Here is a 12,025-nt window from a genome sequence, read left to right as displayed (position 1 = left end):
ACCCCCTCCCATCCCCCCGACCCTTATAGCATGGAGCCTCCCCTCTTGTTCAGATCTCCAGGTCCGTCCCAGGCTCTCTCCCCTGGGGCTCCCGCTCCGAGGACTCTCTGGGCATGTCAGGGTGTGAATGTTAGTGCCGAGTAGGCTTTATAATTTTCCAGGAATGGGGCTCATATGTCTGAGAAACAGTGGAGGAGTACCGCTCCCGCCACCCTCACTTTCTCGGCAATTAGAATATCCCACATCTTCCCCCACCACAGGATCATAAGGGGACCCTCTGTTTTCCAGGTGCGTGCTACTTAGATTCTCCCTGCTAGGAGGTATTGGTTTATCAACTTGGCTTTCCTGCCAGATCGGGGGTACACCCGCGGGCTTGGGGCTCCGGGCTCCCAGGAGAACAAGCTTGGGCTCCAGTGGAAGCGCCACATGGGTAATGTTCTCAATGGTGGCTAGACACTGTGTCCAGAACTGTTTTACCCTGGGGCACAGCCACCACGTGTGGTAGGAGCCCAGTTGCAAGCAGGGTCCAGTGCTTGGTTCATGCGATGGAGCCTCAGGGGAGGGTAGTACCAGCGCAGGAGGATTTTGTATGCACATTCCCTATTCAGGATGCAGGGGGAAGCAGCGTGAATTCTCGTCCATATTTCCACCCATTCTTGGTTTTCTATAGGCCGGTCGAAGTCGGCCTCCCATTGTGCCATATAGGGCGCCTTAACAGAGAGATTGAACCTGCAGGCGTCTGTATAAGGTGGAAATTCTTCCCCGTGCCAGGGGCTCTAGCAGGGTAAGTTCAAGAGCCGGTGCGGTGCGTGTTGCAGCCTGTCACGTGTGGGGGTGGGAGCACCAGTGGCAGAGCTGGAAGTAAGGGAATCTGTCCGTCTTAGAAGTGAAAGGGCTCCTTGCACTGTTCGAATGTGCGGGTCTCGCCCCCCACGAAGAGCTGGCTCAGTTGTCAGGCATCCTGCGATCCAGTTTTTAAAATTGAGGATGAGTACTTGGGGAGAATGCTGGGTTGTGAAAGACCGGGGCGGACGGGCCCAGCCCTCTTGGGACCCCCTTACGTTTCAAGGCCAAATCCCATAGTTGAAGGGTGAGGATAGTAGCTTTCCCCCCCCCCCATCGTCGGCGATGTGGAAGTTCGATATGTGGCAGAAATCGTAGCGGGAGGGGAAGCCGTGATTGTTCAGTTTCTACCCATCTTGGAGGGTCAGAGGTCAACATCCAGGTGTGAGACTGGGCTACTAATTGAGCTGCCACTTGATAGTTTTGTAAGTTGGGGACTCCAAGCCCGCCTAATTTGGCATAGCCCATCATTGTGTTCTGCGAGATCCTTGCTTTTCTACCCCTCGAAATAAACTGGAGCATTTTTCCTTTGTAATTTGCGTATGGCTGGGAGGGGGATTACGACGGGTTGCCAAGCACTCGCATAAAGGAGACTGGGGAGGAGGTTCATTTTGCAGGCTGTAATGCGTCCCCATCAGAGAGATTTCCTGTGCTGACCAGTGTTCTAGGTCCCCTTCGAGGTCTTTGAAGAGGGGAGTGAAGTTGACTTTGTATGCATCTTTCGGGCTTGCAGGGATCTGCACTCCTAAATAAGGGACCGACTTCTTTTCCCATTGGATGGGGCTGAGAGAGCTGAGGGCTTCTATTTTCTCAGAGGACAGACCAATCGCCAAGGCTACGGATTTGCTAAAATTGATGTGAAAGCCAGTGACCCTCCCAAAGGCGTCAATTTCCGAAAGAGCCCGTCTCATTGAGGTGTGCGCCTCCAAGATGGTTAGGAGCACATCGTCTGCGTAAAGGGCTATTTTGTGTTGAGACGTCCCCACCTGTAGGCCCTTAATATTGGTGTTCAGTCTGATTCTTTGGGCGAAGGTTTCCATAACCAGGGCAAATAATAGAGGGGATAGCGTACATCCTTGTCTCGTCCCACAATTGGGTTGGAGAGTGTGCCATTAACCCTGAGGAGGTTTTTTTGGGATCTGTAGTTGGCCATGACCATGTCCCGGAAGGCTGGACCAAAGCAGAATGCTTCCAAGTTGAGCTGCATAAATACCCAGTCGACTTTATCGAATGCCTTGGTGGCGTCCAAGGCTAGGAGCGCCATTTTCTGTGAGTCCTGGGCTGCAATATCAATTAAGTTCATGGTCCTGCGTATGATTATCCACTGTGGATCTGTTGAGGATGAAGCCAGTTTGGTCAGGATTGATTATATTGGGCAAGATATGTAATCGGTGGTTTGCGAGAATTTGAGTAAATACTGGCGTCTATATTTAGGAGGGCAACCAGTCTGTAGGAGGCTCTATCTTTCGGGTCTTGCCTGGCTTAGGGAGGAGAACGGTGACTCCTCTGTGCCTTCGAGTGTTGGATTCTGAGAGTCTTCAGGGGAGAAAGGATGTAGGACCTTTTCAGCGTCTTCTAGGTGGCTAATTCTCCAGGGAGTGCCTTTATAAGAAAATTGCAACGCTGTTGGGAAGAGCCATCTATAGCGGATTTGGTGGTCCTGCAGGAAGAGAGTTAGAGGTCGAAGGGCTCTTCTCGGCAAGGTGAGAAGGGAGAGGTCTTGGTATATTTGGAGGGTGGAGCCCTGGAAAGTGAGCTCATCCAGAGTGCGACCAATTGCCGAGATAGCTTCTTTCGTGATGTAGAAGTGGATGCGTGTTAGAACATCGGGGAGCTCGTCAGAGTACACTCCCTGACGAGGGCGCAATCTGAGTGCAATCTAGCAGGAGTTGGTGTTTATCCAGCTGCGGCAAGAGGGACTAAGAACTCCCCCACGTACTCGGCCAAATCTTTGTCTAGCACTGCAGATGGAATGCCTCGAATCCTAAGATTGTTGCGTCGAGCCCTGTTTGAGGTCCTCTAGCTTGTATTCAAGGATCTCACACTTGTCCTGGAGAGCCCGGATTGAGCGTTGGACCTCCCCTAGGGTAGTGGAATGATCCTGGGAGCGATCTTCTACCTCCCCGAGCCTCTGCTCCGCTTCTGCAAGTCTTTGATCAGTTTGCTCTAGCTTCGCTGTGAGTTCGGTCATGCAGGATCTAAATTCAGCCTTAATGTCCGACATGAAAGCTTGTATGTCTTCTTTGGTAGTTAGGGCTCCTCTGTCGTCCACAGTTTTTGGAGGCGTGAGTTTCAAAGGCTCCATTTTCTTTCCTTTATCTGATGAAAGTAGCATTACAGCACTTGCGTGATCTGAATGATACCTGGCCTAGTAGGATCCTTGCCCGTCCTCCCCTTGTTCCCCTCCCGTGCCGTGCCTTGTGCATAGGCGTGTTATGAATGCCCTATCATATCTGAGTTTTTGGTGGTTTTGGATTGTCTATACATTGTGGCTTGAGGTGCAGAGGCAGGGGTGCCGGAATCCCTCAGGTAGGAGAGGTGCAAACGCGTGAGACAGCAAGGTCCTTCTTGTAATAACCCCAGATGAGGGGGGGGAGGAAAGAGGCCTCTGGCCCTTATTATCCAGCCTCGTGGGATCTGCTGAGCGCAGTGTGTGGTTATGAGTGGGGAGGGCATTAGGGCACTAGGAGACCCGAGGCTGCGAGAGAACGGGAAGGCCGCTCTGAAGGGGGGGTTTGGAGTGAGGCTCCAAAATGATTGCGTGGGTCAGGTCCGCTGGTACTGATGTCTAACCGGAGCCTGTCAGTCTTGAGACGGTTGCTTGGTGCTCCTAGGCTGAAGATGCCGAGGAGGGTTGAGGTGGGCCGGGGCGCCCCAGGAATGGTGAGGTGCTGCTCCCCGTGAGGGGTTACAGAGAAGCCAAGTGTGGGAGAATCTGCAGAGGTTATAGGTCAGGCTACCTCCCCGTCTCATCCGAGGGTGATGTTGAAGCCATCTGGGGCCAGAGCAGGGGGAGGGCTTGCCAATGGGAGGGGGGGGAGGGAGGAAGCAGGTTGATGTGTGGGCAGGGGCGCAGCCGGATCCTAGGTGAGCCTTGGCATAGCTTACTGTCCTGGAAACAGAGGAGAGAAAAGGAGGAGCCTCTCTTGTTAGGCCCCCTGGTAGCTCTAGTTGTAGCAGTGTGGCCCTTCAGGCCATGGAATGTGGCTGGAGTGATTGGGGGCCCTCCTACTGGCCCTCCTCCCGCAATGTGGCAGTGCAGCTGCGGCCGTGTTGTTGATTGGGGTCGCCCCCCCCTTACCTGCAAGAGGGGACAAAACAGCAGTGCAGCCCGGGGAGGCCCGGCAGCTCCTCCATGCCACACTGGGATGTCCACAGGCGCTGGGGTTCGGGGACCGCCCTGGGCCTGCCTCCGCATCCCCAGAGGTGGGTGGAGGAGCCCAGCACCACCACCGCGGCGGTGCCAGCGTCAGGCCCCACTCTGGCACGCGGGCCACAGCAGCGGATCGCCTGCTCCCTGCCCGCGGTACCCACTTACGTGACCGCAGGTGGAGGCGAGCCAGTCTCCCCAGATACTCCACGCGCCGGGCAGGCCCTGGATGGTGATGCAGCCGTACCCCAGGGGGCACAAGGAAGGCGAGTCGCTGCCGACGGAGACTCAGAGAGAGGGGACGAAAGCTCCAGGAGTGCGCACAGCATCCCAGCGCTTCTCCCCTGCTCTGCCCGCCATTGGAGAGGTGCGGCGGCAGGCCCGCAGCGCTCATCGGGCTCAATCTGTAGGATCCCGGATCCGCCAAGTGTTGGTACTTCGTCTGCAGGGGCGCAGGACCTTCTTACACCGAACCAGGCATGGTGCTGCAGCAATGGACCGCCGAAATGCTGTTAGAAGCTACATTGCATTGGGTTCTCCACGGAGGCCATCAAAAGAGCGTCTGCATCGCAGGCGCTCTTGGCCACGCCCCCTCTTGGCTGACTTTTACAAAAAATGGGTTTCTCAGTTAAAGATTTGCTTCACTTTAGAAGAAATCGAGTTGGCATGTAGGTTTGCGCACCATTGGAATTAGGGGAATGTTTTCTTACATGGCTTAGCTTTGCTGATCAAACCATTGAAAGCAACACAACACGCAGCTGCCAAACAGTCCCAGGGAGTTTGTCCGCATTGAAGCACATCAGGTTTTTGGTTGTGTGTGCGTACATTTGTAAATTGAATTCATGCCATTTGCAGCGTATCAATATGGCCTATAGTTTAAATTTGGAAATATTAAGCAGGTTTCTATAGCAAGGTACATGCTTCAGAAACATTTTTAAATTACACATATACTCCATCTATGAGAAATCGATGTTGCAGTTTTCTCAACTTTAATAAGACCAGCATTTGCAATGGTAGCAGTAGATTTTGATTTCAGGTCCAAAAAATAAAATGCCGGAGAATGGTCTCATGATCATAAATAAGTGAAGCATTTTAGGTTGAACTGCTTATTGCATTTCAAACTGCACCCAATATGGCGTCCCTGGCGTGGACACTCACTGAAAGGCATGTGCAAAGGCACGTAAAACATACCTGCTCCCGATAGCTGTCCTGAATCTCCTCCAGATCCTGGTTTAAACTCTCAGAACTGGTCATGGGCTTGGTTCCGGTAGCTTTCGCAGCCTTGCTTACTGCTTCAGAGAGTGTTATCTGTGGGCCGTCACACTGCATGGTCTGTGGAGCAAAAATGCAGCTGTCACAATACTATTGAGAACAGAGCAGAAGGGGTGGGTGGAATTATTGCATTAGATCACAGATCGGGAGAAATGGCATATGAGGCACACAAAGCTTGTAGGCGTTTTGGTTATTTGCCCTCTGTTAGGTACAGATTTGGGGTAGGGCACTTGGGGTGTACTACAACAATCTCAGTCTCCTGGAAATAGGACCCAACCTTTGGTACAACTACACAGGTTGATAGTGCAGTGGAGCAGCCAGGCTCATCTCAAGAGGGGTCAATGTGAGTCGTAGAGTGGTTACACAAAGATTCACAGTGACAGTTATTCAAACAAACTCTTAAACTCAAGGTTTCTTGATAAAACAATTATTCATTTACCGGTCATTTATATAAGCCTTCTTTAGAAAGGAGCAATATCATAGCAACACACAAATACCTTCAAAATACACACAGTTTCTAAACCAGGAAGCACGCATTGGGGATGCCCCACAGACACTTCCTACACCCTCAGGTGACATCAATTTTTAGGACACTGGACATTGATATGTTACGGTTAGCATTTAGAATAGTACTGAGATGTGCCAAAGAAAATGCTACTCAGAACAACCAAGGGATCACAAATATTCTCAAGCAGGCAAATAGTTTTCAACCCTCCCCAGTGTCAGAGGAGATGAGTCTTTCAGTGGAAACAGGCTAGGCCAAGGTCAATAAGCAAAAGTCTATGTAGCTGAAGCACTTCTTGCAGGTAAGTAAGAAAAGTATTTGTACAATGTTTTAGAAGTCTTTAGTGAAGAAGAAGAATCAATGTAGGGCCACAAGCTGTTCGGCTTGTGAAGATTAGAAACAAATCTACAACAAGAGGTAAGTTCTTAGACTGTACAGTACCTTCAGATAGAAGAAAAGCAGCAGATGACTTCTGTTCCTGTGCAGCTCAGCAGATGCTGGTGTTCCTGGGCCTCAGTCGTGGGGACAAGAGGGTGGACTTCTGGGGACTCCTGCACTGCAACTGAACGGTTACAGTCAGCCACCGGCCATCTTCAAACAAGTGGCAATTCAGTGTTTCAGTTACTCGTGTCTACCGCAAACAGCACCACCACAGTTCCTGGCTGTCGAGATTGACTTTCCTTGCATCTGGGGGTCCAGCACTCTGTTGAGGTGGCTCAGGCTTGGTCAGTCCTGCTTCATGGGAGTCCGGAGGATCTTCCTGGAGCTCTTGGCCAGCTTAAAAGCAACACACAAACTGGTGTTCCTCTCCCTGGTATTACCGTTTCCAGCAGCAACTCTGTGGAAATTCAACCAGCTCCGAGAAGGATGTCCAGGTGCCTTACTTTGGAGATGATTGGTCCCACCAACTTAAAGGGGGAACTCGTCCTTGCAGGGGCTTCTAAGTCGATACGAATTTGGAGTTTCAGCACATCAGCAGGGCTTGACGGGGCAAACCGACGGTCCAGAAGTTGCAGAAGGCGTCCTCTTAAAGTTCTTCTTTGGATTCCTTCATTCAGTGGTCGACTGTGCCTTCCAAGCCAAAAAGCCTTGCATTTTATGCAGGTTTCTCCCATTCATTCCAGCCTGGCTGTCAATCACCCAGCAGGGTGACTGTCTTTGCCGGACAGCCAGCCGGCCAATCAACTAGGTGTACATTCCTGTCTCCGAGGAGACGAAGCACAGGGAGTTTCGGGCACCTCCCTCACTTCCTGCCCCCACCAGACACCCTGCAGCCAGAGGCGGGCTTCACTCGTGAATCCAGCCAAAGACAAAACGAACAAAGGGACCAAACTGGATTGGTGCGCAGAGTAAATCTCAAGGACCTTTCCACAAAGAAATGGGGGAAAAAAGGAGACTGGGCCATTTTGACAGAAATGCCACCCAAGGGTGCTTTACTGCAGCCCACGGTAAAGACACCACGGTAGTAGAAAGAAAACCACTGCCACCAGCCAATCATTGAGGTAAGGGTAACAAGAAAATGTTACATGAGAAGCTAGACAAAGGGGATACTATGTAACCGCTCCAGCACCCTATTGTAAGATAGTGTGTGCTGGGTCTAGAAATTTAAAAGTGTAAGCAAAGTCAATGTATCTTTACTGTTCTAGGAAACTGTAGTTACCCAAGAGAAAGGTATTTAAACCTTTGGGGAAATCTGGAAGTCTTCCCTGTGTCACTGCAATGAAGTTGCTGTGTGATACAATGTAAAAAGATGCCTAAGGAGTCAGACTCCAACAACCAAAGGAACCAGTAAAAATCACATTAAAATATGAGAGTGGGAAACAAGGGTCTCGCTCTCTCCAGGTAAAATGAAAGTCCAGCAAAAGAGCTGGGGGTCTCTAAGGTAGAGAGGAATTAGCACATTTCTGAGAATTCTCCCTAACACTCATCCCCCCCCCTGACCCCCTCCCCACAGACTAAGGGACAGGAGGGTGTAATCCACCCCTGGATGAATCTCCTTACTCCAGTCGGTCATACTTTCCGGAGAGACAGTCAGCATTTTGCTGATAGACCATTTTATCAATTTAGGATTTTCCCCCTTCATCTGCATGAACCATCAAGGGTTGGTGGTCTATTTGAATTACAAAGGTAGATCCATACAAGTATGGTCTAAACTTCTTCAAAGACCACACAATAGCAAAACATTCACGTTCTATGGTTGCCCTCCTTGTTTCAGGGTCTTTCAGTTTCCTACTGATGAAGCAGATTGCGTGTTCCCTGCCTTTCTCATCCAGCTGACTCAGAACTGCACCTATACCTGTATTGGAAGCTTCAGTTTGTACAATAAAGGATTGGTTGTAGTTAGGAGCTCTCAAGACTGGAGCTCAACAAAGGGCTTTCTTAAGTCCTTCAAATGCCTTAGTGCACTCCTCATTCTACCTGACCTCCTTGGGGAATTTGGGTGAGGAGATCACATTTAAGCAAAAATCTATGGTCCCATAGTTCTCTATGAAGTTCCTATAGTAACCCGCGAGACCTAAAAAGGCCCTCACTTGGGTTTGAGTAGTAGGAGCGGCCCAGTCTTGTACAGCTTGTACTTTGCTAGGCAATGGCCTTATTTCACCACCTTCTACCTAATGTCCATGGTAGACCACTTGACTCTGACCAATTTGACATTTCCTTGCCTTTATGGTCAGATTGGCCTTCTCAAGAGCCTGCAAAACATATCCTAAGTGGTCAACATGTTCTTTCCAAGTAGGGCTGAACACTGCAATGTCATCCAATTATGTCATGCAGACGTCCTCCATCCCATTCAGAACAGGATCCATCATCCTTTGGAATGTAGCAGGTGCATTCTTTAATCCAAAAAGCATAACCCTAAACTGGTAGAGGCCTCCTCGGGTTGAAAGTGCAGCTTTCTCCTTGGCACGGTCAGTCAGAGCTATTTGCCAATAGCCTGAGGTTAGGTCAAATGTACTGAGGAACTTGGCTGAACCAGGTTTGTCCACCAGCTCATCTTTCCTAGGTAAAGGGTGGGCATCATTCGTGGTGACTGCATTAAGAGCTCTATAGTCCACACAGGATCTCAACTCCTTGGATCCTGCCTTTGGTACTAGTACAACAGGACTATACCATGGAATTGTAGATGGCTCAATAACCCCAAGATCAAGCATCTTGTTGACCTCTTCCTTTATGTGGGTTCTTACATGGTCTGACATTCGGTAACCGCTGCTTTTGACAGGGAGACAGTCACCAGTGAGTAGATCATGCTGGCCTCAAAGGGTCAAGCCTGGTGATAACGAAAACAGAGGGGCAAACTGATTTAACAGAATTGTGCACTCCTCCTGTTCCAGAGTCAGATCAGAAGAGAGATTAACTCCGAATTTCCATCTAAAGGTTGTCCTCTGAGGAGGTCAGGTAGAGGTTTACTCTCCTCCTCCTGATGAGAGGCTAGAAACAAAGCTACCAGTTCTGGTCAAGAGACATAGGCCTTCTTCGGCGGTTGGTGTGAAAGACCCTGGGGGCCTCCCTAGTATTGCCCAAGTCCACCAAATAATTGACCTCTCAAAGTTTGCCCACAACCTTGAAGGGCCCAATCCATTTGTCCTGTAAGTCCCTCTGCATTGTAGGTACCATAACTAGTACTGGCTGGTCTTGCGTAGACTCAACCATGTTGGCCTTCTGGTCATGCCAATGTTTCACCAGAGCCTGACCTGCTTTCAAGTTATCAGAAGCTTCTGTCATGTGTGTCATTCTCCTTCGGAGACCTAACACATAGTCAGTGACTCTCACTGGCTTGTGGGAAGGAGCACTCTCCAACCCCTCCTTGATTAGGGCCAATGGACCTTTTACCGGTTGACCATAGAGTAGCTCAAAGGGGCTGAAGCAAACCCCTTCTTGAGGAACTTCTCTATAAGCAAGGAGAAGGCATGGCAGTAGAAGGTTCTTTCAAGGCACCCATCATGCTCTTCATAGTTCCGTTAAACCTCTCCACCAACCCACTAGTTTGGATATGGTAGGCTGTTGAGAACTTTTAGGTCACTGCACAGTTTTTCCACATGGCTTGCATGTAGTGGGACATAAAATTGGTCCCCCTGTCTGAGATAATCTCCTTAGGAAACCCAACCCTAGTAAAAATACCAAGGAGGGCCTTAGCCACTGCCTGATCATTAACAGTCCTCACAGGTATGGCTTCAGGATACCTGGTGGCATGGTCCACCACCACCAATTTATTTCTTTCATTTAATTGGTTTTATTTGTATATGGTTTACATACGAAACCTTTACATTTAATAACTTCAACAATGGAAAAAAATATCCATATATACTATATCATAAAATCGGTGTGTAGCAAAATGTATTCAAATATCACATATTACAGATAGACCAGATCGTAAAATCCATATATATCAAAATTCTTTTCTGTAACATACAAAGCCTAGATACTATTAAAACCTGAACAAAGACACAAAACCTTCAAGTGTCCCCCATAAGTAGCTCAGAGTACAAGATGGAAGGAGGAAAGGAAAAAGAAGCAGCCACTTGGATTAAAGATCATTCATTGGGCACCTAGAAACCGCAAAGAGGTCCAAGGAATTAATAAAACCTGCCACCGCCAATCCTTCCACTGTATTACAGATTGATAGGCATCTTGACCATATATAGTTGTATTCACCCAGATAGCCCAAAGTGGCACATTTTTCCAAATATAGGGATCTACTTCCTTTCAGCTCAGTGCAACCAAAAAGTAAATGCAGAGAAGTTTCCAAAACCCCCAATTTATGGCAAAATCGACAGTGTATTAAAATTCAACAAGGTTCCTGCTTTTCGAAACCTCTTTAGTTGGTAAAATATTCCCCCTTTATCTAAGAAGAAGGGAGCGATAATAGCGATTTGGGAACTGTGTCATAAATGAAAGCGTCCCTCTTTTTCCTATGTTCATAATTAAGGTCACAGAGGGAAGGGTAGCTATGTAATCTTTCAGTCGTATTGTTCCAATCATACATATCAACTTTTTTTTACTTTATCTGGATCCGTCATAAGCGTTTCCCTATCACTGGACAGATGTTTTAGTGTTTTGTCACAAAGGTCTCTGAAATTGTAGTTATCTATTCCCAACTGACTGACCATGGCAGGACAGTATTTTCCCCAGGTCCTCATACAGAGTTTCACCTTTGGGGCACAGAAGTGAGCGAAATAGGGCCATTATCTGCCAGAAGGATCTAGCTCTCAAAGACACAAGACCCAGCTCGAATCTATATGCCACTAGTGGGATGTTATTGGGGAGTTTCAAAATTTTCCTCCAAATTGTTCCTTCTATAGAGTCCCAAAAGATCTGCAGATCCGAAAAATGGAGCTCCATACCATATATCAATGGCACAACTTTCCCTTGATAGAAATCCACTGATGTTTTAAGGAAAATCTTCCAAATTTTTGATCCAGCTTAATAGTCTGATTTGTAAGAGGAATAGCCTTTTGTTTAAGAAACAGTCGGAGTTCAGAAATCGATGGTTGTGCCAAAATCAGGAAGCCCAGATACAAAATGTTCTGAGCTCTTACAATAGGTTGTCCTCCTATATTCCAGCCTAACTTTTGCCCCCTTTTTCCCTTTGATACTACCAAAATATGGGTTTTACTGGGATTGATTGCTGCAAATTGTTTGAATTTATCAATCAGACGCTGCAGCCCCACCATTGTCTGATCAAAGAGGAGGAAATCGTCAGCATATGCTAACCATGCAATCCTGATTTCCCCCAGTTAACCACTATCCAGTCCAGCCTCATTCAGAAACTCTCCAACATCTGCCACATAAAGGTTAACGAGGCAGAGTGCCAAAGATCAACCCTCTCTCACACCTATCCTGGTTCTAATTCTTCTTAATAAATTCCCGCGCACATGTATCCCTGAATTCTCATACATTGCCATAATGAGCTTTAATAAGGCATCGGGGATCGCCCAATTAGAGAGTTCGACCCAGAGTAGTGTACTAATAACAGAGTCAAATACAGTTGAAAAATCGATGGAGGCGACATAGGGGACCACCAAATTTGCCCCAGG

General features: G+C 48.5%; 1 protein-coding gene across 7 annotated transcripts in view; it reads right to left on the bottom strand.

The window, feature by feature from the left end:
• The window catches only part of BAG6 (BAG cochaperone 6), a 1,121,496-nt gene that overhangs the window by 3,869 nt on the left and 1,105,602 nt on the right, over positions 1–12,025 (bottom strand). For all 7 annotated transcript variants that reach the window (XM_069635087.1, XM_069635085.1, XM_069635088.1 and 4 more), the window contains one exon: positions 5,405–5,545. In XM_069635087.1, the coding sequence (XP_069491188.1) occupies positions 5,405–5,545 (141 nt within the window). The remainder of the gene's footprint in view (positions 1–5,404; positions 5,546–12,025) is intronic.

Source organism: Ambystoma mexicanum, chromosome 13 (assembly GCF_040938575.1).
Source record: "Ambystoma mexicanum isolate Mex_15411 chromosome 13, UKY_AmexF1_1, whole genome shotgun sequence".
NCBI lineage: Eukaryota > Metazoa > Chordata > Amphibia > Caudata > Ambystomatidae > Ambystoma > Ambystoma mexicanum.
Note: the sequence above shows the minus strand (reverse complement) of the source record. Positions and strands in the feature narration are given on the sequence as shown.